The following is a 27,380-nucleotide window of genomic DNA, read 5'->3' as shown; positions in this document are numbered from 1 at the left end:
TCCAAAGTCGCTTTTGAAAGAGGGAAAAACTGGTTTGGATAAGGGAAAACTGGAACGGAGGCAGGGAACATGGATGCATAACCCCCTCTTAAATACGGAGTAAAACTCCTTTACAAGAGTAGAACTGCTGCTAGAAAGTGAGGAAGTGCTAGCAGGCTTTCCCAAAAGCCCAGTTCTATCAGCAAATCCATCGTTCCCCTTCCTCCCGGAGCTATAACCGGGTCGGTCCTTTATAAATTACACCTTTTTCAGCTCAGCGAGAGGATTTTTGGGTCCCTTCTCAGGTGATTTAGCTGCTCATTTTCTTTTTAGGAGTTCAGGTTGCTTTGGGTGGGAGAAAGCAGCAGTTTTGCCTCTGCTTTTAGGAGGAAATATTTAGCAGAAAGGATATTTTAGACATTAGAGCGGCTATTCGGGAAGGAAGGTGGGTGAATGACCGGCCCTGGAGGCGTTTCAGGAAAGGTTGCACGAGGCGCTCACTGCCGTGGTCGGGTTAACAGGGGGATGTTGAGTCACAGGCTGGAATCGATGGCCTCAGGCGGCTTTGCCAGCCGAATCGATTTTTTAATGCTAAAACGGGAAATTTCGGCACCGCCCCGGCGCTGAGGGGACCGGAGGGACCCCCGCCCCTCCCGCCGAGTGCATGAGAGCGCTCCTCTGATTGGGCACACCTCCCCCTGATCCGGCCGCTCATTGGTCGGCGGGGAGAGTAGCTTGAGAAACCTCTGCGCTGATTGGTTCCTGCTGGCGTCGGCTCTTCCCCCGTCGAGCCAGCCGCGAGGAGAGCGCGCTCTGGGCTGATGTGGGGCCAGGCGCGCCGCAGCCAATCAGGAGCGGCGGCGTGCGGGCCGCGGTGCGCCGCGCGGGATCCGTCCGCAGCGCGGGCCCGCCCGGCCCTGAGGGGCGCGGCGGCGGCGGGCGGGGCGCGGAGTCACGGCATGGCTGGGTGGGGAACGCTGCTGGGAGCACCGGGGCCCGTCTGCCACCCAAACACCGCCTTGTCATCCACACCAGAGCCCTCAGTGCCGTGTCAGACGTGTCCTTAAGCACCGTGATTCCATCACCTCCCTGGGAAGTACAGTCCAGTATTTACTGTCTGTGGAAATAAAAATATTAAGCTAAACCTCTCTCCTGGCACAGCTTAAGGCTCTGTGCTATCACTTGTTCCCTGGGAGCAGAGCCTGACCCCCCCTGGCTGTCCTCTCCTGTCAGGAGCGGTGTAGAGCCACAAGGACCCCCCCTAAGGCTCCTTTTCTCCAAGCTGAGTCCTTTTCCAGTTCCCTCAGCCTCTCCTGGTGCTCCAGGCCCTCCCCAGCTCCATTCCCTTCCCTGGACACACATTTAATGTCCTCCCTGACCAGAGAGGAGGCCCAGCCTGGGTACAGGACTCGTGTGTGGCCTCACCAGAGCACTGGGGTTAGTAGGCAGCCCCACATTCCTGAGGTGGGACCCCCTCAGTAAAAATCACAAATTACAGTTCTGTTTCCAGTCCCGACAAGGAGCGCTGCAGCCATAGAGGGCATCCAGCAGGTGTTTGCTGAGGTGTCACTCTCCACCTGTCCCACACCTGGCCCTGAGCTCGCCCCAGAGCACGACAGGCTGTTTGTTCATTGTTATAACATTCATCCCCAGGTGAACGGTGCAGAGGGGCTGCCTGGGGGTCTGAGGCAAAATCCTACTGCCCCTTTTGGGTTGTGAAGTGTTTATGACATTAACAGAGCATTAACCTGTTGTGGGTGCATCCACTGCTACACGACATGCGGGCAAACAATATAAGTTATCCCTTCATCAGATTGCAGGAAGATGGATTCTCCAGGCAGTTTCCCCACCATGGGCTGTGGATCCCCAGGTCCCAACCCTCTGGGACCTGGACACTGCAGCTCCCGCCCTGCCTTCTCCCTTATCTCTGTGTTTGGCAGGTGTCCGGCCATGGATTTCACACTTCCACTGACCTCCGGGCGCTGCCAAGGCGAGGGAGGCACGTCAGGCAGATAACGTGTTCCCATTCTGCCTCCCCGAGTCACTCTGGGGAGAGTTATTTAAAAATACACCAGATTTAAGGTCTGTCTCGACGCAAATAAAAATTGTGGATTGTTTAAATCACATTTCCATGGCCTTCAGATTTAATAAAGGAGTTGTATTCTGGTAGCACCAAAATGTAAATGACACGTAGAGCAAGTATACAATGTAGTACATGTATTTTGCTTTCATATACTGTATGCTCGCATAATTTCCCATCAAATTCCTGTTTTTGAGGTTTCCATTAATTAGAAGCAAACCATGACCTTGAAAATAGGTTACATAAGCAGCATGGGTACACCGTGAATCGTGGAGTCCTTTAGGTTCTAAAAAGACCCTTAAAGATCAAGGACTAGCAGTGAATTGCACATTAAGTGCTTTATTACCACCAACTCCCGACTGAAATCGGTTGCTGCAAAATCTCGATGGTCACCAGCAAATTGCACATTTAGAAAGCAGAGCAGCAATATCAAGTTTTAATCCAAGGCACAAGCTGTGTAGGCTGGGAGCGTTACACAAGCACAGCCGGGATGCCGAGGCCACGGAGAAACGCGTTTCTTGCCTCAATTTTGGCTCAAAGACACTTGTTGGTACTTCTTCAGGCCTCCTTGGGGAAAAAATAAACAATCAGAGCGGCGGAGTTTTTGCGGCGATGCCGTGAGGAGCGCGGAGCGATGGTTCCTCCCGGGGCCGTCTGGTGACCTTTAGAGGTGACAGGGACGGCGCGGCGGCTCTCGGCTGTCCGGGCGGCCGCTCCCCATTCATCCCGCACCGCCCGCGCCTCCCGGTGCTCCCGCGCTGCCCGGGCCGTCCCCGCCGCCCCTGCCCGCCCATCCCGCTGTCCGTCCCCCTGTCCCGCTGTCCCCACCGCCCCTCGGCGGGCGGGGCGGGGCGCACCGACCCGCACTTTTCTCCGCGGCGGAAGGTTACGGAGTGATGCGATCGGCGGCGCCTTTAAAGGGTACGCCCGGAGGAGGGGCCGCAGTCAGCGCCGGGGCGCGGTGGGAGCCGTGCGGTTCGGGCTGTGAGGGTGCCTGCGGGACGGACGGTGCTCGCCTCGCTCCACTGCTGCCGCCATGTCCCGGGAGCCCGAGATCATGGAGTCGCAGGTGATGTGGGAGCCCGACACGAAGCGCAACACCCACATGGACCGGTTCCGCGCCGCCGTGGCTAGCAGCTGTGGGCTCCGCCTGGGTGAGCGCTGGGCGGGGGCGGGCGGGCGCTTCCCGGGGCCGTGCTCGGGCTGTGGGGCCCGGCAGGCGCTGCCGCCCCGCGGTGGCTTCACCGTGAGGCCCATCCGTGTGCCGCTCCGCTCTCGGTCCCCGTGGGCACCCCCGGGCGGGTGGGCACGGAGCTGCGGGAGGGATGCTCCGCTTGAGCCGCAGCCAGAGGCCTCCGGAGCAGCATCCGCTGGAGCGCAGGTGTGTGCGGATGGGAAAGGCAAACAGCCTTATCTGTGCCCGCTGTGCGGCTGGATGGCGGCCCGGGCAGCACTGCCTGCGGAGCCGCCGGGGGTGCGGGCAGCGCTGGGGCCGGCAGCGGCACCGGAGTCCCTTCGTGTTTTAAAGGGAAGGCGGGATCACTGTCGCCACGGCTGAGGTGAGTGTGAGCCTTAGCGTGATCCTTCAGCAGCAGAGGCGTGTGAGAGTGCAGTTATGGTCATTTCAGTATGAGGAGTATGTGTCTTAAAATAGTCAGGTATGCTGGGAAGTGAATGGTGAGTAGGGAGGTGAATGGTGATACACAAGCTTGTTCAGAGGTGGAAGTTGCTATGCATCTTCCACAGCTCTTGAACTGCCATCCCTGCTTTGTGCTTGTTCAGATATACCTGTGTGGTTTTTGACTTGGAAACAACCTGTTCTGCTGAAATGAGACCTGCTTTGGGCAGGGGTTTGATGTGCAAAGGTGTTTCCAACTCAGGGTTGCTTTTTCCATAAGTGCTGTCTGTAGGTTTCCGTGCCCCTGGGCTCTCGGGAGTCAGTGGTGCTGGCTCTGGGGGCTCAGGTGCATCATGGGCTGGGTCATTTTCGGTACATGTGGATATCAAACCCTTCAGTTCCAACTAGTCAGTTTTATATCATTCTCCCTAGATATTTGGGGCCTATGTCAGCTTCTTGTGTAGCTTTCCCGTAGTAATTTGTCTGATATGGGGTGAAAGGAGTAGTTTTGGTAGGTGGTTTGGAAGTTTGTCAGTCTATTATAGTGTCAGTGGTGTGAGCAGGCACGTTCTGGAGTGGGAGCAGTGTCAATAGTGCTTCTGGCAGTTCATGTCTGGGAAACACTTCCTTAATTTTGTTACTGTGTGGGTGAGCCAGGTCATTATTTTGGTTGTGGTGCTTTCCCATTGGAATCCAGGTGTGTAGTATCCTAACCCTCCTGCTGGATGGGAAGCCGTTAATTCAGGGTTTTAGGCAACTCCTGAGTGGAATGATGTAAGTGGTGCACGGACAATCAAGAGCAAATGTAGTTTCAGATGGGCTGCCTGTGTTTATGGCTGGAACAACCAGAACTCTTGTCATCCCACTTGGAAGTGGCTTTCTCTGTTGGAAGGTGGATGCCTGTGTATATTTAGAAACCTTTGTCAGCTTCCATTAGGCTTGCACTGGTGCTTGTTGGCATGAGTGCTATTCACAACAAAGAATGGATACTCTCCAGCATTAAGAAGTGGACTCTGAGGAGAGCTGAGGGCAATATAGATCCCAGACAATGCCTCTGCTGGGCCCTGGAAATGCAGTCACAAAAATCAGTTTGATTGCTGAGTAACAGGCCTGTGCCCTGAAGGACTTGCATGCTGCAGCTTATTTGGAACAAACTGTATAGACAAACCAGAACAAACTGTTTGTGCTGTAAGAAACCAAATTAGTAGTGACCTGCAGCTTCTTGCACGTATCAAATGATTTGGAGCAGATGGTACAACTGGGTTTTGAAGGAGGAGATGGAAACTTGAATTCTTCTTGTGTCAAGTCTTATCTCTGTGCAGCTGAAGTGTGGAGTAGGGGATAGTGATGAGCAACTTTGGGGTGTAAAAAGGGTGTGTAGAGGCTGGGATTTTGCCAATGTGTGGATAACATCTGCATCACATAGAAGAGCCTTTGCCTTGTCTATCAATAATTCTGTGAGGATAATCTCACTGTGATGGAAAGGATTGATGTGGGAATAAGATGTGGAAAGGACAGACTGTGTAGGGAAGCAGTTAAGCAGTGGCCAAGTGTGAATAACAGTGCAGAGATTGTTTTGAATATTTTTCTTTTAAAAAGCTGGAAGATGTCCTCCTTCTAGAAAAGGGATTGCAAAGTTCACTTTTGCAGCAATTGGCTGGTTAACAGGCTGAAAAACCAGAGATAATTGGTGAAATGCCTTTGAGTGGTTTAGCTGAAAGCATCAGATAGGGAACAGTTGGCAGAGCAGGAAACTTACTGTCACTGATGGCAGAAAGATTTAATTGGTTGCTGGCACAGCTTCAGATATTGTGGACATGATGGGGAAATGTCACTTCCAAGCTTGCAGTGAGAATTGGCTTCAGTTATTCATACTAGAGCTGCTTTACACTAATTTGCAGCATTCAGTTTGAACTGGGGGGTTTGCTATGCATGCTTCAGGTTACTTTAGGTGTCTCACAATCAGGTAAGACTTCAGCTGCTTATTTGCATGTTTTTAATGCCAGACCATGGTGTTAATGTTTAGTTAATAAACCTCTTGTTTGACTTCATCCATGCTGTTTCAGCATGAAAAGGAGAGCTGCAGTCTGTCAGACCTCATACTCACTGAAAATCAGCCGTGCTTGCTGTGATGCCACAGTTGGATAAAGAGTGCCTCTAATCTGTGTCCCTGAGCTATCAGAGCCCTTTGGCCCCATCTGGGACCTTACAGCAAATGTCCCTTGTCAGGAAGCCTTGTTTATCTCTTGCTGTGTGAAAGTGTCCTGTTGATAGATAGGAAGTGTCAACAGGCAGGACTTGTTTAACCTCCAGGTGCACTGATGGGAGGGCAGTGTGCAGGTATTGCAGGGAGTTATTAGGAAAGGTTGCTGGCTCTGTGGTGGCAAATGGCTCATGGCACTCAGCTGAAGTGCTGCCATCTGTTCAGGTGTCCAGGCAGACCCTGTTGGTTCTGTAGTCACTTGCTTTGAGCAGTGTGATCCACTCTGGGGTCACATTTATCTTCCTAATTGTTTTAGCCACACATTTCTTTATCTGGGTTTTCCCTAACTGTAGTTTGTGTGGATCCCTGTGATTCTCTCATAATGCTGACACATATCTGTTGCTTCCAGCCAACTATGATGAATTATACCAGTGGTCAGTGGAGTCCTACTCAGACTTCTGGGCAGAATTCTGGAAGTTCAGTAACATCATCTGCTCTCGCCTCTACGATGAGGTAAGTTCAGTGCTTATCTCACAGCAAGTGCAGCACAAAGGGGAAATAAACTGATGTTACAATCAGCCTTTTGACCTCTTCTTAGAACTCTGGGAAGTGATACAAGGAATTGGCCCAGTCCTGGCTTTCCTGGTGTGGTGGATGGTGGTGTTCTGTTGCTGGCACACTTTAGGGCAGTGAAACCCTCGAGTTTTGTTGTCCTAAACAGTTCTGCTGTGTCCTTGTGCTCTTGCACACCTTGTCATTCCTGGCTGCTTGTGGGGAGTCTGCCAATGCTCTGCCTTAGGGAATATCATCCTGGTTTTGTACATGCTGGCATTGGGTCAAGTCCATGTTTGCCTTCCCTGAGTCAGCTTACCTGATAAGCACAAGTGTTACACTCTGGCTTTGTAGAGCTGGTTGTGGAGGCTCTGCAGTCAGGTGCAGGCTTGGAATATCTCTGGGGAAATGGTGGTGGTTGGACACAGGCACGGGTGGAACACCAGGCAGTGCCACAGGGTTCCTGTGGAACAAAGGTGACTCTGCAGCTCTTGCCAGTGGAGCCCTTGCCTAGCCCTGGTGTAGGATATCAATATCCCTCTGTGCTTCTCCATCTGAGGGAGATGTTGGGCTGATTACTAGAACAGCTTGATGCAGTGGAACCTTCCTGGCCTTTAGTAGGGAGGACTGGACTTGTCTTAATGCCTGGAGTCCCTCTGTTCCAGAGCCCTCAGTACTGGCAGTCCTGCAGAGGGGACTGACAAGTCTCTTTTGGCTTTTCCTGTTTTACTGATTTCTGTACTGGTAGGGGCTGTGTGCTCAGCTGTCTCATTTACTGTGACCCACCCTTCAGAAGAGAGAATGCAGCAAGAGTGTAAGAGCTAGCCTGCCTTGGGGTGTGTAGTCTGAGCCTTATCAACACTTAACATTTTCTGTAGATGCTAACTCAAACTCTGGCAACTGTCAGAGTAGCTGAGCTGGTCTCTGCTACCTAGAAGGATGAAAAGTTTGAAGTCTTACAGCTTGATCCTGGCTGTGTGCTGGAAGTAAACATTGTTTTGAGGTGACTAAAATTTTTAATGAAACAGAGTTGACTCTTTTGTTCCCAAGCAGTGAAACGGCCTCTACTTCCACAGGTCATCCTAAGAAAAACAATAAAACCTTGTGTACACAGAGTAAAAGCAGCCAGGATTTTATTTAATCCTGGTAAAGGTTCTGAGTGACATCTGTGTCACCTGTGACATGAGCAGAGGAATTCAGTGTGCAGAGCTGTGCTGGCAGGGCTTTGTCACTTGCTGGCAATGTCACTCCAGGCAGCTGCTTGTGAATGAAGGACGTGTCTGAATGAGCAGCTCCTGACTCCTGTTGGTGCTGTGCAGGGGCTCGCAGGGAGGGATCAGGTTGTTCATCTCACAGAGCACCAAAGACTGAGCGTAACTGGGAGTCACAGGTGTTACCTGTGCCAATACTGGCTGTGACTCCAGCTCCCTGTGCTCGTGCAGCTCCCAGAAACTCTGTGAAGGATTGCTTCCACTTCAGAAAAACACAGTTGTTTTGGATCTTGTCCTGGAAAACGTTGGAAACATTCTGCTCACTTTTCTTCAAGCTGAGGAAGCCAGAAATGAGTCAGTTTTAAGAGCAGCTTCTAATTGCTGCAGTAGTGTGTGTTAGTACAAAAATCATTTGTGCAGCCTGAGTTGATGTAGATGTTATAACTCAGTTCTTGCCAATTGTTAGGAGCAGAGAAATCTGAGCTCCCTTTTTTAGAAAATACATTTGAAATAAAATAATGCAGCAGTGCACTTCAACATGAGTTTTAAGTTAAAAGTTAATTTTAAGATTGCCTCCAGTAATACATGCACTGCTCTCAAAGCAAAAACCTTTGGTTTTCTGGAGTGGGATGTATTTTGGGGCTTGCTTGGCTTTCAGAAGAGCCTTTCACTTGGGCTGGAGGAATGCTGTTCCTGTAATGTATGTGCAATCCATGAGAGAGAACCTGAGGGTACCAACTGAAGCTTTCAAAAACACAGCTGTAAAATAAAGTTTCTATTTGAAGATTTCCAAAGAAATGTGCTGCTGAGCAGCTGAATCAGAAGCAGAGGGCCATTTTGGGAAGAATTTAGACCTTGGGCTAATGCTAAGGGGCTCAGTGTTATTAAAGTTAGCCTTACCTGTGATTTATGAGGGGGTTTAATACTTTGAGGCTTAATTAGTTCAGGATGGGGGAAGTTATTTCAGCTGACTATATATTTTATTATTTTTCATTGCATTTTTCAGTTCCTTGCATGTCTTAGTCCTAAGTGGGGAGTTAATACAGGTTTATTATGTTGTTGGATCCTGTTAATTCTCAAAAATTGAGAACTTGGATAAAAAGCTGGAACTCTTCAGTTACATTTGACTGTACAATGAATTATTTTGAATTCCCATTGTGTGAGCTCCTGCTGTTGGTGGGGCAGGGTGGATGCTCACAGTCCCCAAACAAGGGGGCAGGAAGGCCTGGCACAGTTCAGATGTGCTGTAGCTCAGTTGGGGTTCCCAGGGGCAAACCCCCAGTGTCCCTGAGCTCTGTGCATCTCCTGCTCTGGGTGTAGTCACAGTGGTTTGTTTTACTTGTGTGTTAAAGGCTGGTACAAAGGTAGGACTGTCAGCAGGGAACTTTCCCTGGTTTTGTTGTAATGACGTGTTTGCATGTGACAGTTGACAAATAATTAAACTTTCCAGGCCTCTAATTACAGGATCAGTGTGTTTGCCATCTGTGAGCTGGGAGAAGCGATTCTTGCCTAACAGAGTCTGCAGAGAGCTGGGAGCTGCTGAGCTGACTTGTGTACAGTGCTGTGAAAATGCAGTTTTGTTTGAGCTGCCCAGAGTGATGGTGTGTCTCTTTCAGGTGGTGGATACATCCAAAAAAATGCAGTTTTGTTTGAGCTGCCCAGAGTGATGGTGTGTCTCTTTCAGGTGGTGGATACATCCAAAAAAATGCAGTTTTGTTTGAGCTGCCCAGAGTGATGGTGTGTCTCTTTCAGGTGGTGGATACATCCAAAAAAATGCAGTTTTGTTTGAGCTGCCCAGAGTGATGGTGTGTCTCTTTCAGGTGGTGGATACATCCAAAAGCATCGCAGAGATCCCCGAGTGGTTCAAGGGCAGCCGCCTGAACTATGCAGAGAATCTGCTGAAGCACAAGGACAATGACAAGATTGCACTGTATGCAGCAAGTAAGGAACATCAATGCCTTGAGTTTCTCTGCTGCTCACAGGGCTAGGCCTGATGAAACAGCTCTGATGAAACGTGGAAATAAACTGGTTTGGATGAGGAGAGAAAAAAGGGTGATAAAGTCAGTGACACTGCACAGTCTGTGATACAGCTCTGCAAAAAAACCCAGCAAAACATGCTCTGGGAATCTAGATCTGGAAAATCCTGTCCAAGCTAAATGAAGTTTTATTAGAGGTAGTGGAGGTCATGCTGTGTTTAACATCACTCGATATTTGAAGTATTATTTCACATTTGTCATAATTGCTTGATTTGACATGTGGTTATTGTCCTGTAGGCCTTTTTGTTAGGAAGTCATGAGGTGTATCAGAAATTGCTTTGTCACTTAATCACAGGTGGTGACAGCAAAAGGAGCAGAACTATTTCCTAGTTGATCATTGTATGAATGCTGGAATGAGCAGTTGGCTCCTCTGTGGTGAGCAGAAGTCCACCTGCATCTCTTTTGTGACCTTCTGCTGTGTTTAATCTTCTTAAGGCCTCTTAAGTCAGAGTATTTCTTGGTAACTCCCTGCTGCCAGGTCAGAGTGGTGCCTGGGCGCTCTGGCTCAGGTTTGTGTTCACTGGGGATGGTCTGTGGGAGCTCTGGGGGTGGCACAGGGCATAGGAGTGTAAATATAACTTTCCTAAACAGTTTCACTTGTCCCTGGCTCCCATGGCGAGTCTTTTTTGTGATTCCCCTCTCCTGGGGCTTTAATCATGTAGAAAGATCAGTTCTCATTTCCTGTTGCTCTGTGGGAGCCCAGGCTCTGCTGGCAGTCCCTGCTCAGTTTATGAACCACATGGAGCAGGGACTTGGGCTGTTCTGCATCACGAGCTGCTCCCTTGCTCTGTGCAAGTCCAGATTTACTGCTGTGAAGGTCTGAGAAGGCCAAAGAGTGAAAAATGCCATTCCCTGCTGAGGGCAGCTGTTCTGAAAGGAGCAGGGAGTGCAGCTCACCTCTTCTGTGCCATCCTTGGTGTGTGTTCTATGGCAAGGCCTGGGTGGTGGAAATAGGGCAGCAGTCACACTGAGGAGGTGCAGGAAGGGACTTCAAGGTGACAGATTTTTGCTTTCATAACGTTTAGGTTTGTTTGTTTTGTTTCACGAGTGATTTATTAAGGGCTTATGTAACACCTGACATTCAGTACAATGGGGAAAACACCCTGCAGATCCTTTCAGGGGGGAGTTGAGTCCAGTTTAGTTTGTTTGCTTTGTGCTACATTGGCAGAGGCAGATGTTCCAAAAGCACAGCAAAAGTCAGGCCTGGATATGCATGATTTTCTAGTCACTGACTTGCTGTAATAAAACCTCAACTTGAGCTTGTGCTGCTTCCTAGACCTGATGAGAAAACTGAGCAAAAAGGGAAAATGAGGTTCTTATGTTGAAAATTAGCCTTGGTGAGTGCAATCTATTTACCATGAATCTGCCTTGAGAGCACACATTTCTCCAGGGAATAGTTTGTGTTTCTGCAGAGGTGTTTATCTTTAGGAATGCCCTCATACCTACTGAACAAACACCACTGATTAATACTTGTTTCCCATTAAAAAGAAGAGCTTTTGGTGCAGCTTAAGAGCAACTTCATAAACAAAATTATAAATATTTAGTGGAAGCTGTTTTCTTAGAATTGCTTTGTACTGGGATTGGTGGTTTGTGCTATACTCACATTGCAATGCTTGATTTCTGAGTGATTGCTTTACTTTTCTTTCCTTAGGGGAAGGCAAAGAAGAAATCCTCAAAGTTACTTTTGAAGAACTGAGACAAGCTGTAGCTTTGTATGCTGCAGCCATGAGGAAGATGGGAGTAAAAGTAGGAGACAGAGTTGTGGGTGAGTAATTTTCTTAAGGGACAGGAGGTGGAATTTTTTTTGAAATGTGCATGTGAGTAGTGAGAGTTACAGAAACATGCCTGTGCAATAGTGTTTCACAGAAAATTTCAATAAACATTGTAAAGAAAAGGCTCTTGTGCTGCTGTATTTACATTTGTAAGAAATGCATTTCTAGAGGGAAGGAACCTGGACTAGCCTGTGGGTTCTCTAGCACAGAAGGGGGAGGGAAAATGCTTCATTCACCAAGGTCTGCTCCAGAAACACTCTGTGGAAGCAGAGGAGATGGAAGCTGTGCCTGTGGCTGAGCCCTGAGTCACAAGGTCTGGCAGATTGATGTGGGGCAGTCAGGGAAATGCTGGTCCAGGGCTGTTTGTCCTGGTGCCACTGGCAGTTCCTGAGCCTGTGGCCCCAGGTGCCCCAGTGCTCAGGGAGCTGCAGGTCTGGAGAGCCTGTCCTGCTCCCAGAGTGGGGACAGTGAGCAGCTGCTGGGCAGGAACTCCTCAAGTTAAATGCTTTCAGCAGCTCTCCACATCTTCTGCAGCAGTGTTTCCTGTCAAGAGACTGTCATGTGTGGTTTTCTGTACAAACAGGTTTTTGTGCTGTGAACAGCTGGTCCAGTGTGCAGTCCAGGCTTGGAAAGGAGTTCCATTGGTTTCTAAACTGCTGGGTTTGGTCTCCCAGCTGAGCTGCTTCACCTCTATTTTGTGTGCTCTGATACTCATTAATTTGTCAGTGTAGTGCAGGTCAGAGCTGCAGTATTCTTGAAGCTCCTTGGCTCCTACCTGGCAGTTCTGGGGTTTGTGTCATTGTGAATCCCATGTTCCTTGAGCAACACTTGGCCATTATCCTAAAGAAGTGTGTGTAAATTCTTACATGATGCAAACCCACAGTGATGAAACTCTGATTTGTTTTCTGCATGCTGCAAACTTTAACGTCTTGAAAACTAAATTTTAAACCCACAACTATGACCTGGAAGTGTAAATCTCCTCAGTAGAGCTCATTTCTTGCATATGGTATGAGTATGCTCTGGAGCTGGAAACATGAAATTATCACAGCTGGTGGCTTGGTTTTTAACATGGAATTAGAGCTAAATCCTTAATTAGGTATGAGCCATACAGTGAAGTTGGGAAGGTTTGTCTGAATGAAGATGGAGTTGCTTGAATTTTATCTCAATTTTCAACTTTAGTTATGTCATATCTGTTCACTTCTTCAGCAGCAGGGAAAATGTACTCTGTAGCTGGAGAAAATGTGATCTTGAAATATTCCTGTAGCCTGTGTTGCTAATAATGCTATTATAATTTTACTAACAGTTGCTTTTAGTTAATGACGGTCTTGTTTAGCACTGCAGGCTGGCTGATTTTTGATTTTTTGTTTTGGTGGCGGGCTTACCTCTCATTTAAATTAAAAAGCATAGTTGGTACTATTTTCAAGTATTAATAAAGTCACTTTAGATACTTCTATGGTGGGATCTCAATGCTACCCCAGAGGGTATTGGCAGTCACTGGAAGAGCTCAAGTGTAACACTTCAGTCAGAGGCTGAAGCTTCCCAAACTGAGTTGGGCAAGAGACATTAAGTGTTGGGTGGGGAAGCTGGAGTCCTACACCCACTTGTAGTATCAAAAATCAGGCTCTCCAGAACTTGCCAGAATCCACAGGGGTGTAATTTGTCCCAAAACTTAGAGCAGATGGCAGAGGGAAAGGCAATTCTTGCTGTTTCATTGTAGTAACACAGGGCATGCTTCTGCTGCTTCTGAAAAATCAGGTTTTAAATGGAAAGGAGCTACTCTATCAGCTTCATTACAGCTGCCTAACATGCAGTCAGCCTGTCAGGTTCTGACACCCTTTGTTGACACTTTCTCTTCAAATCTGAGCTGTGTGAATTACACATGACTCTTACTGTTGTTTTCCTGTGAGTTTCATCTCCACGCTTTGCTGCCTCTAAGACAAGGCTGCTTTAACTTCTCATTACATTTAACATCCCCCCTGGTTTGTTCAGTGCAATTTCTGCTTGCATCATGACAGTAATAGCACGTTGGAGCTGGAGGTGGGTGAGTGTGGGTGGACAGGCTCTGGTGTCAGCACTTTTTTTCAGCTTCATTTCATTCCAGTCTTCCCTTTCCTTCACTGAGAGCACTTAACAGTGAACATAATTGAAGCAGATGTGTTGTGAAACATATTTCTTCCTCTGAAGATGTCTTGCAGTGCTGTCAGTGATGCTTGAACAGTTGGAAGAGGCATGGAATACCTACTGCAAGCTCCCAGATCCACATGTGAGGTGCTTCTGGTCTCCCAGTGGCCATCTGGCAAATGATAATGACTAAAAGAAGAGCAAAACACAACTGGGAGGATATTTCTCTTCTCTGGGTTCCTTCTACTCCATCCTTGTAGCCAGCTTTGCTCTGTTACAAGTCAGCAGTTGGAAACAATCTGATCTTCCCCACACAAAAACATCCTCAACAAATATCGAGTTACATTGTCTAAAGCTGCTATTTTATCTATAGCAACTGCATTAGCCCTGCTGCTTACGTGGGTTTTAAAGCTTTGTAAGGAGATTACAGGGTGCTGATGGTTTCAGGCCACTGTCATGTTGGGCAGGGTGGCCACTTGAAGGTCCTGCAGGAGCAGGAAATGCTGAAAAGGGAAAATAGGAGTCTGGTCTCAATTCTGTGCAGTTTAAGAGCTTGTGTAGTTCAGTAATAGAAGACATTGAGAAGATATTGCAGTTGCTGCTCCCTATTTTCCTTCTTCCTGGTGTATTCTTTCAAGGTCAGACAAAACCTTTGATGCAGGGTCCCAGTTCAATTGTTGATTTTTTTTTTTTTTCCTCCATGCACAAAACTGGATGTTTGGGTGCCTGTTTTTCCAAGAGGAAACTTTTATTAAACTTGATGAAGGCATTAGGTGCTTGCACAAATGTGTTCTCAGCACTCTGAGAAATCAGACTTTTGCCATAGTTTTCAGCATAATTCTATCCAATTTTTGGACTACAGTTTTTACCAATTCTCTTGGTAAGGTGCTGCAGTGTAGATGAACACATGTAAGAGTAATCTTGGTGTGTGCTAGATTAAGCAAATAGCCCCTGACAGAAAATGCTGATGCACTTAGTCCTGAGCAGATCAGGCTGTAAGTGCCTCTTAAAAAAATCCAGACAGTGTTTTTAAAATGCTGCTTGTCCTGCTTAGAGATTTCACAGGTCTTATGTCAGGTAAAGCTTTCATTTCTCTGTTTTTATGGAGACTATACATTTTTCTCAGTCAGGAGGAGTGCTGCTGGAACCCTTGTGTGTAATACTCTGATATTCCTGCTTGATGAGTTCCCAGCTCCTGAGTTTTGAGCCCTTTATTCAGTTGCTTTCCAGTTCACCCAAAGGAGGAAGAGCCTTTTCTTTCTGGTAACAGAAGGTGGTTTCCACCTTTCTTACCACCTTCAAGAAAGGGGTAAGGAAAGATTCAGAGATAGAGAAATACTTTCTGTAGCCTTCCCCATGCTGAGAAACCCTAGCTTTGATCCTTAACTGAAGTATTATATCAGGGAACATGGAGGCCCTAGTTAAATATATGAGCAAACATGATAAATATTTAAACCAGCAGCACCATTATTCCTCTATAATACAGAGCTTTTTGTACAGTGGTCACTGCTCTGATGCTAATCCAGATGAAGAAGTTGCTTTTTTCATCCTCTTTGTCTGCAACATTCCTGTTTTTTCAGTTTTAGACCCTGAGGGGTGTGTGGTATCTCCAGGGGCACAGACAAATGCAGGGAGCTTTTCATGCATGGAGTTGTTGTGATCAGCTGGAGAATCTCAGATGTGGCAGGAAGAAAAAATTAACTTTACTTCTAAATGAGAATCTACTATTAATCTATACTAGAGAAGTAGTTTGTGTCATTTAGAAGTAGTTTGTCATTTAGCTGTTGAGAGAAAAGGAGCAGGAGTTCTTCCTCTGCTGTGTTTGGAGCATCTCCAGCCAGAACAGACCCATATTTTTATCTGTGGTGGAGTTGGGATAAATCTGTGAGAGCCCAGAGAGCAGCAGGGCTCTGGGATCAGGTGAGGGCACAGAAATGCAGAGTCAGTTGCTGAGCATGGTTTGTACCTTTGGGCACTTCTGGCTGGCATCCTCCAAAACTCAACCACACTCCAAGCCAGCTGACAGATGAGAGCAATGATTTCATTGTCTGCCTCACAATAATCAGCAGAGAGCTGTGATCTTGCCTTGAAGGCTTTTGTGTGGAGAGGTGAGAAGGAGAATTGCTTAGAACAGAAGTGAAGCTTGTGGCAAAGTAACAGCTGCTCCAAAGCACAGGCAGAGATCTCTGTTTTCCTTGCCCTCTGGCCCCCTGATGATCCCATCCAAGAACTGCTCAGTGGAAATATTTGGCATCAGTTAAAGAACTGCTTTCGTCACACCAAAATGGTGTTTTGGTCTGTTCTGGTTCATAGACTTCAAATTATTTAGGGAGGAATATTTGTCTTACAAGAAACATCACTGAGATTTTGGGGTCCTGTGCCTTGTATAAGCCTTGACCCCAAGGGGAAAATAGCAAAATAAATAATGCTTTTATGGGCATGAGGTTTTGCTGCATTTATGTGCTGAAGAACTTCACTGAACAAACCACTATAAGCTGTAGGCAGTTCTAGGGAGCAATTTATACCTTAGCATGGCATGAAGCTTTTGTTCACAGTTGTGTGTTTTCCAGAAATTGTTTGGCTTAAGTCATAATGCTGTTTTAACAGTTACTGCTCCCAAAAGCACAGCAGCTCTCAGTAACTGCAGTGGCACTGCTGGTTAAGAAACTGATTTTTCAATCTCTGTTTAAGTCTTAAAATTCACTTTTTACAAAGTTGAAAGAGGGTGGATTTTTTTCAATCAATGTAGAAAAACCTCACAAAAATCCATCTTGGTACCCCCTAACTGTAATGTTAAACATAGCAGAAATTGCTGTTAAGATCTGAGTTCCTGTCCTGAAATGTACATCCATAAATATCCTTCTTTGAGAAGTTTGTACTGCTGAGTGTTTGCTGGCTGTAGATCCTTGTGGTGCACCTGCAGCCTGAGATCTCAGTGCCCACCTCTGCTGTTGAACAGGTTGGAAAGCATTTTTATTGCCATTTAACTTTAGCTTTCAAATGTGAAATTCTAATTACGTGTCAGAGTACTGCAATTGGGCCCATCCTGTGCTTTTTTTAAAGTACTTAGGCATCTTTTTGGTTGCTTAAGAAAGGTGATCTGAAACTCCAGGTCTTTGACCCATCTCAGTGTAGTTTGTGAATTCCAGTTGCACTTTTCCATTTGTGGGCTGGATTCTGAGCAGTGCAGTCAGACTCAGGCACCAGCCCCTTCTGGAGAGTTGCTCAAACTGAGCTCACTGAAACTAAAATCTGACTTTCCTGACATTAATTTATTCTGTATGCTGTGATAAATTGAATTTAAATCTTGAAATCTTGCTGCAAGCTAATGAGAGAAACTTGAAGAGCCACATTTGTGTGGGAATGTTCCAGGGCTTGTCCCACTCTGTTACTCCCTTATCAGCTGAGACACTGGTTTTGCTTGTTTGTGTTTAAGATTCTGGCAGTGTCCACCAGCCAGCATTTAGCTTTGTGAAGCTGAATCTCTGCTCTTGAGCTATTTATAATCTTCCCTTACAGATACTGGTTCTTTCTCTGATGTCTGTTCCTGCAGACTTGTTCTGTGCCCTGCATGCTTCTGTGTTCTCAGTCTGTGTACCCTAACCAATGCACTGATTTTTCTCTCCCAGTTACTCTTTTCCCCGTGCTGCCCTCTTATTCTGAAAGGCTTAGTAATTAAGCAGGAACACTTGTAAATTGGGAGTAATATTGAGATAAAAACCCAGATACAAATAGTTCTGTAAATGAATTTATTACTAATTCTTTGTGTAACTGATTTGGCTTCAAGGTACGACATTGTGTGGGAAACTTCAAAGGGTGCTTCAGTCTAGGATTTTGCATTTTTAAAGCCTGTTCACTGTATATATAATATATTTTTAGTGCTTTCCACTCTAACCATTCCCCTCTGCCCTAGGTTACTTGCCCAACAGCATCCATGCAGTGGAGGCAATGCTGGCAGCTGCGAGCATCGGTGCCATCTGGAGCTCCACCTCCCCAGACTTTGGCATTAATGTGAGTAGCCCAGAGCATGTGCAGAGCAGCCTTGCTGAGCCCCACACCACCGTGGGGATGGTGAATTCAGGTGGCAGATGGCTTCTGTCCCTTCAGCCTTGCTGCCACCTCCTGGCACAGCCCAGCACTCAGAGCTTTTCCTGCTGCTGTCAGTGTCACTGCTGATCTGGGTGATTTGAGTGGCTTTAGCTGCTCACTGTTGGGATATTTTCACATTCACTCCATGGTCTTGGTGAGCTTTTATCGTATTAAATGTGCAAATGAGCAGCAGAGTTATCTTAGCTTGGCTCTTCTTCCCAAACCCTGCCCCAGGCAGCCTCACTCCAATTTCCACACTCCAGGTTCTTTGCCCAGGTAGTCCCATCCTTTGCCTCCTGTCAGGGTGAGCTCAGCACCACCCTGGTGGGTCTGTTCCACAAGGCTTTATTTGCCAACAGTGAGGAGTTTCATACTAATATCACTGACCTGATTAGCTCTTTTTAGTGTAGAAATAAATGCTCTGTGTGAAGTTATGATGTCCAAACAGATGTGCCCTAGAAACTTTGGGAATGTATTCTGCTGCTTTTGGAAAGTTTTTTGCACACATCAACAATGCATCTAAACTTCTAAGGGGGGTATTAAACCTTTCTTCTATCTAAAGGTTTACATGTGAAAAGTGTAGTGGTTTTGCATTGCACAGTGCAAAGAACAATGTTTTCAGATAAACCCCTCAATTTCAGTGTTTAACCCCAGTGTCTGGGAAATGTATGGAATAATTATTCCTGGATTAGCACTAGAGGGCAGCAGCATTCCATGTTCTTACACTTGGGGGTGTATCATTGGGAAAAAAAATGATTAAAAATCATTACAGCATGTAATGATCAATCTGTTCTACAAATATTTTCTGCTTGCTCAGAAAATGATGGTATGGAGTGTTTTGTGCAATGTGATTCGATCTCTTATCTGGGGGAAGATTGCTCACTTTGCTTGCATTACAAAGGGCTGGTGTGTTTTCTGGCCATGTTGGTGTGCTGTTGTTTTCAGTGCCCAGCTTTTAGTTTTTTGCGATAGCTTTTTAATGGAACTTGGCCTTGGAGCTGCAGTGCCATCAATATCATTTATTTTCCTTTGGCAGCGTGTGTTGGCATGAATTCAAATCCTAAAATCATGAAGGAGATCAGCAGAGGCCCTCAGAGACATTGCCTTCCACCCTGAGCAAAAGCTATTCCTCTTTTTGTGAAGTTGCATCATTCCTGTTAATATACACAAAGATTTTTTGTGCTTGGGGGAATAGTGTAGCATTTCCAACATCTGAAGTCCAATTGCGTGTGTGTTTTGTGCAGCTCAGAAATGTCACTCCTCAGAGCTGCCTACACACTGCAGGCTCTGAAAGCCATCCCTCCAAAGGCTTCCAGCCTTGAGGAAGTTGCTGTCAGAGCACCACTGAGCTGCCTCCCACGCACCTCAGCACTCTTGGCAGCTGCTGCTTCATCTCTCTGCTCCCTGTTACCCATTCCCATCAATTAATGGCAAAGTGCTGGCCTGGGCATGAGAAATAGTTGGATTTGGAAGTTCAGCCTTGGTGAGCTCAGTGCAGCTCCATCTGGGGGCCCTGCACAATTTTTTGGACTGAACTGGAATAGAATGAGCCATGTCTGCTACACCTGAGCTTTTTGTGGAAGGAATTCCTTGCTGAGCCATCTGGCTGGGTTGGAGTTGCAGAGTAGCAATTACGTGTTCCATCTGTTTGTGTTGCCTTTGTGGCAGAGCAGGCTGCCCTGTGGGGTTTGGTGCTGCCAGTGCTAATGAATCTGACTGGGTGTGTTAGCAGCTTTGCTAGGACCCTGAGAGCTGGAGCCATCTCTCTTCTGATTCACACTTCTCTTCAGATTTGATTCTTCTCCTTAGAGTCCCCTTAGTGCTTATTGGTCTGAATTTTTAAACACCAGGCATGATGGAAATGGATGTGTGTGCCCTGCACACGTGTACAAATGCACACAGCACAAGTGTGGCTGCTTGGTCTGTTCCTGAGAAATGGAGCAAAGGAGGAGGCAGAGAATTTACCAAAAAAGCAGGAAATCTGACTTCATACTCCCTTAGAGTAACTGTGATGTATTAACTATAGTTCTCCATTTCTGAGTTTGTTAGGTAACACACCAGGGGCTTCTTGAAAATTTCTTCTGTCACCAGAACAGATTCTGGTGATTTTTTGTTTTAAAGTAATTGGGAAATTTGAATGTCAGTGCATTGTCACTGTATTTTCTTATAATGTGAACAAGGAAAAGGAAATACATGTTTAATAGGAAGGAAAGCTGTTAAGTGACATTCTCAGGTAATACATTTATAATTTATAAGCCATATCCCTTACCTGTGCTTTCCTGTAGCATGGAGGGATTGTCAGGACAGAACTCCTGTCCATTTGCAGCAGATTTCTTTGCAATGCTGAGCAGCCCAGCTTGGAAAGGAGTTGAACTTGAACAGAGATGAGTTGATCGTGATGTTTTTGCTTTCATCTTCAGATTTGGTAATAATTTGTTTCTCATTTTGGCTGCAATGTAGAGGGCAAAATAGAAAACAGAAAAATAAAGAATGCTGGGAAGAATAAGCAGATGACTCAAGTCTGATTTCTGCAACATGATTTAGGAGATTGTTCTTGAAGACTTGCTGACAATTTTACAGTATTGTGTAATCTTGTACTTCTTAATGCTTCAAGTAATGGAGCTAGAGAGGTTTGAACATCAGTGTGCTGAGAGCTTTTATTGAAAGGATTTGCTTCTTGCTGTTGAATACAAAAAGATCCATTTCTGGTAGGCTGCTGCATGCAGTGTACATGGAAAACAGTAAATGCCAGAAGGGTTTTAATCTCAAATGGGATGATAGTTGTGGTAAATTACTGAACACTGTGGAAGCTGGAGGAGACACCTGAAAATTTAGCATTTGAATGTGTTGTGCTGCAGAGATACTAAAGGAGCTGTGGTATCTTTTGTTGGTAGTCTGTGTGTGTTCAACATCAATTTATTTTGCTAAAAAACCAGTGGTGAGGTTTCTTTTGTTAGAGGTGGCGGAACAAAGCTGCCAGTTCATGTGGGGGCCCCTCTCCCCCAGGATGGTGTTTGTCCCCCAGCCCTGTCCCCCTGTCAGAGCAGCTGGGGCACCTGGGGCTCCTGCTGCACCTTCAGGAGTCCCGGGCACCTTCATGAGCACCAGGTGCCCAATTCTGCCCACATCACTGCTCCTTCTCCCCTTCATGCATGAGTCTAATCTGACCTGCAAGGTGATTTTTTAGCTCTTTAGGACTTTGTGGGCTTGGCCCTTCCCTAAGTGATCCGTGGGGGTTTTATCATTGTGATCTGGTTGGGGGTCATGAAATGGATTGTTACAAACCTGTTGTGCTTCTGAGATCTTGTGTGAGTCAAGGACAAGCAGCCAGTCATTTAACAACTCTGCTGTTAATTCCTGTCCTTATTCCTTGCTTGTTTTGAAATTTGCATTTAGCTCCCACTGAAGTTTCCTACTCTAGCAGTTAATTTCATTTTTTAACCCATTTTTCTCTTTATCCCTAGGGTGTACTGGACAGGTTTTCCCAAATTCAGCCCAAGCTCATCTTCTCTGTTGAAGCTGTCATATACAATGGCAAAGAGCACAACCACTTGGAAAAGCTGCTGAGGGTGGTAAAAGGTATTTCACTGCATCCCCTCTGCTCTGTGGCTCTGTGAGCACTCAGAGCCTGCCCTGCCACTGCTTGTTGCTGTCCTTCCTTCTTTGCAGTGTCACAGTGGCCACTGAGGCTTTCAGAACAGATTTGGGTAAAAGCTGAATGGTCTTTTCTGTAATTTTGGCATTCTTCTGCTTGCTTAACTTTAATAGATCATCAGGAATTAGCCAGCAGTGGGAGCAGGGGCTGATGATGGTGTTTTTAAGCAAAGTGCTGCTGAAGATAAATGGGGAGGTATTACAGCACTAAGGCTTGCAGCTTTACACATAAAAGGCTGGCAGCATTGAGGAAATTATATCTTGGGTAACAATCCAGTCCTCTGGGGTTTCAATACTCAGTGCATTAGAGTTACTTCTGTTACTTGGTGCATTACACTATGATTCAATCAGGCAGAACAGACCTTTGCTTATGTAACTGAATGTAAGAAATAATTTTCTTCTTTCTTCCAGGGCTTCCAGACCTAAAGAAAGTGGTGGTGATTCCATATGTGTCCTCAAGAGAAACCATAGATATTTCTAAGATTCCAAACAGGTAATGGGAGCACTGCTGGGTACAGAGGTGATCTTACACATGGCCTGAGGTCATGCTTTCAGAAAGTTTTGAAATGTTTTTTTTTCCCCCTCCTTCTTATGCAGTGTCTTTTTAGAAGACTTCCTTGCCACTGGGAAAGGAGACCAGGCTCCCCAGCTGGAGTTTGAGCAGCTGCCTTTCAGCCATCCTCTGTTTATCATGTATTCCTCAGGCACCACAGGGGCACCAAAGTGCATGGTTCACTCAGCAGGGGTATGTCCTCCCTCCTGGAGCTTTGCTGCTTGCCCTACATTTTGCCTTTAACAACATCACTCTGATATACTTTAAGGAAGAATTGATTGCTGATGGTTTTTCAGTAACTTGACAGTGAAGCTTTTTATTTGTTAGTGGCTATTTGAAAGCAAGTGTGGGTTGGTAAGGACAGTAAATACCTTGGTTTAGAAATCAGTGTGGAGACCTGTCAGATTCCAGGTGTGTCCTGGGAGCAAGTGTCATTCACAAAAGCACCAGTGGAAGTGGCCTGACTGATATGTGAAGAAGAAAAGTCAAAGAATTTCAATTGGGTGTTTGCAACTGTTTTTTGGACATGGTTAGCTGGAGGCCCATAGGGAGCTTGCAGTTTTTATTACCTGGATAATTTTTTACCTTGAACACTGGTTCATGTTTAGCAGTTTAGAGTATGTCATCCTCATAGTACTTTAAGGGGAGGGTAAGCCAAAAAGTTGGAATCTCGTTGAGTGTGGTTTTTGCATTGCATGGAGACTGCTTGAGGCAGTGGCTTGTGTATAATAATCAGATATTATAAAGATAATATCTGATATTGGTGCCAGAATGACCCTTGCTCAGGTGCTTTCCACTTGCTGTTGATGTTCCAAAGCTCTAAAAATAGAGGAAGTGATTGCAGCAATTGTTGAAACTTTAATTCTGCTATAATCCTTGATAAAGGCAGGTTTTCCCCATTTAGGGCAGGCAGGGTGTGTTGTGCAGAGTGTGTGTAAGTGGAACTGCACAGCTTTTAGCCAGTCCCCCATTTGTGCTCTTTGCTCTGCAAGTCAGGGGGAGCCTCCTGCAGGGCTGGGTGGCCTGAGGGCAGGATCCTTTGATGCTGTGCCCCAGTGTGGCTGTTCTTGCCTCCCTTTGATGGCAGGGACTGGAGGATTTGCCCCCAGACAAATCCCCTGCTGCTGTAAACACTCTGCTCTGTGTTATCAATCAGCAGGAGATCATAGCAGGCAGTACCAAGTGGGCCCTTTGGGACACAAACCCAGTGTTTGGGAAGAAGAAAGGAGGTGGGTTTTGAAGCTTGACAGCTGTTTTGAAGCTGTGCTGGCTTTACACTGGGTAAATACTTGCAGAGGTGGATTAGCAAAAACAGGGCAGGTGTTTTGTTCAGTGATGGCTGATAAACAGTAGAGATGAAAAATAGCTGTAGATTAGAAAATGGGAGTTTTCTCTTGCAAAGTTCTTTCTTTTCCCATATTACCTGTTAGCTTGCCCTGAATCATGACTCTGCTCTCCAGCTGAATCATGTGCAGAGCTACCTTAGAGTTTAGGTCCAGACTACTCATCCTTGCTGGGTGGATGGATGAGTAAGATCTATTGTTTGTGATGATTCTGTTTCCACTGAGCAGCTCTGTAGTTGTGCAGAATTATTTCTTCTTTTTTTTTTTTTGTGGTGCTAGCACCTCTGGCTGAAAAGCAAATTGTTGAACTAGGGACCTCAGTGTTTGAATAGGGCCTACGCAAAGTCCGTGCAAATAAATTCTTAGATGTCTTTTACACACTTGATTGGCTTTGTCTGTTTGTTCTAGGCTTAATCTTGTTTCCATTGGAATTAATAAGATGATTTGCATTGATTTGATTTAAAAAAAAGGCAGAATTAGCCTACTGTCTTTGTTTTATTTTCCAGCTTTAGTTTAAACCAAATGTGTTTCTGGTAGTGAAAACAGCAAGAAGAGATGACATTTTGGTGAAGACATTTCAGTTATTGCTTATTTATAGTATGCTCCAATGCTGGTTTGTTACTGTACTGATTTTAGATGCCAACAGGCAGCTTAGTTTAAATTCACAACCCAGTTTCTCTAATTCTGCAGTAAGTTTCTGCTCTGTTTTCTTGCTACACAGTGAAATGACATCCATAAATAAAGAAAATGAAGCCAGGGCATGGGAGATGATATAAAAATGGTGGCTCAGAGGAGCAGGCTTTCTTTTTGATCCTGGAAGCAAAGCTGTGTGCTTTTGGCCAGTTGGGTGTGCTGCAGAACAACATTAGTAATGTTAGTATTTAGTCCTAAAAACATTGGTGTTTCTTCTTGCCTCATTCCTACCAGGCCCCTTTGCAGTAATTCCCTGCTCCCAGCTATCAAAGGAGAGAATTTAGAGCTGAAATCCTCTTCAGTTCACATCTGTGCATCTCAAGGACTTGCAGGGGTTGTGTTTAAAGCTGTGCAGCGCTGCAGATCCCTGTGCTGCTGCAGGCAGATCCCTCAGGGGCTGTTTGGTGCCCAGAGCCCAGCCCAGGAGTGTGGCAGTGCCCAGCCCTGCCCCTCCTGCCCTGCTGGGGCTCTGCACAGCTGGGCTCGCTCTCCAGATGTTCAGCACCTCCCCAGCCTGGCCTGGCCCCGGGAGCAGCAGCACACCAGGGAGTTTTATCAGCTGCCAGATCTGCTGTGAAGTGATAAATGCTCGAGGCTGTAAAAGTGCTGTAAATAAATGAATCCCATAAATTAACTCAAGAGAGCGTTTTGGGCTGAGTTTAGAGCAGCTCTGCCTTCTCCCACAGCCTGAGAGGTAGCCTCCCCAGGTTTTGCAGGGAAATTGTTCATAGCCTACACCTAAAACCATTCTCAAAAATCCCCTTTTGGTTCCAAGCTGTGAAGTAGCAAAAACTAAATGAAGGAAAAAGAAAACCAGTATTTATCTGAATTGAATATAACTTTTAATTTTGATCTTTTGTATGGCTCTTTCAGAATCTCCTGCAGGAACAATGAGCTTTCCTTTATAAATGCAGTAATTATGTAAACACCTGCAATTCTTTTGGCAACCTTAGCAATACAGATCGACACAGTGTTTCCAAATCCCGATTTTGGGGTGGTTTTCAGCTGTAGGAGAGGGCAGCTGTAGCTAGATGGCAGCGTTGTGACAGCTGAGGCTGTTCCAGCAGCCGTAGGTGAATTCAGACCTGCTGCCTTTGAGCAGTGAAGTGAAAATAAGATTTACTCCTTTATTTTTATTTAATGTTTCCTGCTTTTTCTCTCGAAGCATGTGCCAGTTTTATGACTCTCCTTTTTCATTTTGAATGTTTATCTGTAATCTGTTTTCTTTCAGTGTAAATCTTGTTTCATGCTTATGAGGCTCTTAATAGTTTCACTGTGACTCCTTGCATAAGTGAAAAAACCATTTTTTATTTTAACATTGGCTACATTAATTTGTCACTGCAGTGAAGTGACTTAATGAAGTAGTCTGTAAATTTATTTATCCTAGCAAGTTGTGCTTTAATGATGATCAGGGAAGTGGTTTAGCAGCATTTCCAACTAAAGGAAATAATGCATTTCAGGAGATTATTAATATTGATGCTCTGAGCAGTGAGACATTTCACATTTCTAGTCACTCCAGTGTTTACAAGAGATCTGTGCTGTCAGGTCTTTTGTCTCCTAGATGTTAATAGATAAGATAATTTGGACACATGGTGCTAATGTTCAGCAGCTGCTGCAGTTTATGGCAGCTCTGTCCTCCACTCCTCCCATTGCCCAAATTCACTGAAAATGAAACTGTCCAAGGGCTCCTCTTGCAAAGGCTGGCTGCTGAAAGGCTGCTGTTCAGATGAGGGTCTGCATGGAGCACTCTGCACTGATGGCTGTGTGCAGTTGGGAGGGAAGGGAGTTGTTTATTCCATGGATTAACAGTGATGTGCAGTGGGAATTGCTGAGGTCTAATGAGAGAGGCTGAAGAGTTATGTGAGAAAATGGAGAATGCAATTGCTGCTGCTGTTAGATAGGCCTGGGATTTACTTCAGTTGGAGTTGAAGGGAATGCTTGCTTTAATCCTGGAGTACATCCTGCAAGCTATTGACTGTTAGTGTTTTTTAAATCTTAATGTGCTGTCAGAGTTTTGTTTTTCATTGATGTGATCTGGTATTTTCCTTTGTTTTTGCAGGGTACCCTCATCCAGCACCTGAAGGAGCACATTCTTCATGGCAACATGAGCAGCAGTGATGTGATTATGTACTACACAACGGCAAGTGGGGCTTAGGGCATTTTTAGAAACACTGTAACATCTTTTTCCTGTAAAGATGGGACAACTTGTCATACAAATCCACAAGTACACTTCTTTGCGTGTTAAATTGTTTTACTACAAGGAATTGTCCTGTCTGAGTTTAGAAAAGAAAATCAGGTGAAATGATAAAATGCAGCAGGGACCTTTCTGATGAAAGGTCAAACCCATGCTAAATGTTTCTGACCTAACTGCTGAGGAAAATGGATTGATTTTTAGTCTCTTAGGTTTATTGATCAAGCTGCCTCATCAATATCACCTGCAAATCAGATTCCACCTTCCTGCAGGGCTAGGTCATACTCAAGACAAGAATTTGTCTCTGTTTTGTTTGTGAGGAGAGAAGCTGCCCAGCTCCAAGCTTGATAAAGGAACGGAGATAAACCTCACCTATGTGGTGGGGGGGTTATTTCTAATGCTGTGATCAAGCAGAGTGGTTGCTAAGCCTGGTGTGACTGTAGCAGTCGGAGAAGGCTGATGTGTTTCCTCCTGAGTTCCCCTGTGAACTCTAACATGACTAGTCAGCTGGCAGAGTCTCCATGGAGGGATCATGGTAATTGCCTTGTCTCTGCCTTGTCCTGCCTCTGCTGTGAAGCTGTGTGTGCAGGCAGCCATGGGATCCCCAGCTCATTAGGTGTGTGTGGGGATCACTTGGATCAACATCCATCAGAACACGCAGCTGGGGCAGGTGAGAGGATGAGCAGAGCTTCAGCTTAGTGCTGATGTGATCTGACAAAATCACTGCTGTGGGTTTAACAGCAGGAGAAATCCAGGCAGGGGAGTGGAGGGGAAGGTGGCACCTCCTGCGTGAGGGCAGGATGGGGCTTGGGTGCAGCTTCTGCCAGGATCTGCATCCTTGTGGAGCTGGTGCAGCTCCTGTGCCAGCTGACAGCGCTGCTGGGCTGCAGGCAGGCACCAGCTCATGGAGGTTCCTTCTCTCCTGCAGACTGGCTGGATGATGTGGAACTGGCTGGTGTCTGCCCTTGCTACAGGAGCTTCAGTGGTGCTGTATGATGGATCTCCTCTAGTTCCTTCCCCAAACGTGCTCTGGGACCTGACTGACAGACTGGGGTATGTATCCAGGGTTAAATACAGGCTGGTGGCACTGTCACCCTGTCACCCTGCCCCAGGCAGCCTCCCTGAAGGTGCTGCTCCCTTGGGCAGGAGCTCGTGCACAGCATGGCACAGTTTGTCTTTTGGCTCAGCCCTGGGTGGAACTGCTTTTGAAAATTTGTACTAAAACATTTTCTGAGAGAGGGGGAGAGACAAAGAGCTGATTGTTTCAAATTGGAGTCAGGTATTA

General features: G+C 46.1%; 1 protein-coding gene across 1 annotated transcript in view; it reads left to right on the top strand.

Annotated features, from left to right (window-relative positions):
- Positions 1-2,991: 2,991 nt before the first annotated feature.
- AACS (acetoacetyl-CoA synthetase) overlaps positions 2,992-27,380 on the top strand; it is a 36,776-nt gene continuing 12,387 nt past the window's right edge. Inside the window, exons 1-10 of the mRNA XM_059485092.1 lie at positions 2,992-3,213; positions 6,290-6,393; positions 9,464-9,584; positions 11,331-11,444; positions 17,486-17,583; positions 21,126-21,240; positions 21,727-21,808; positions 21,913-22,060; positions 25,964-26,044; positions 27,024-27,148. Coding sequence (XP_059341075.1) covers positions 3,096-3,213; positions 6,290-6,393; positions 9,464-9,584; positions 11,331-11,444; positions 17,486-17,583; positions 21,126-21,240; positions 21,727-21,808; positions 21,913-22,060; positions 25,964-26,044; positions 27,024-27,148 — 1,106 coding nt within the window. The 5' untranslated portion in view covers positions 2,992-3,095. The remainder of the gene's footprint in view (positions 3,214-6,289; positions 6,394-9,463; positions 9,585-11,330; positions 11,445-17,485; positions 17,584-21,125; positions 21,241-21,726; positions 21,809-21,912; positions 22,061-25,963; positions 26,045-27,023; positions 27,149-27,380) is intronic.

The sequence above is a fragment of the Ammospiza nelsoni genome, chromosome 18 (genome assembly GCF_027579445.1).
Source record: "Ammospiza nelsoni isolate bAmmNel1 chromosome 18, bAmmNel1.pri, whole genome shotgun sequence".
NCBI lineage: Eukaryota > Metazoa > Chordata > Aves > Passeriformes > Passerellidae > Ammospiza > Ammospiza nelsoni.
This window is presented reverse-complemented; position numbering and strand designations above follow the sequence as displayed.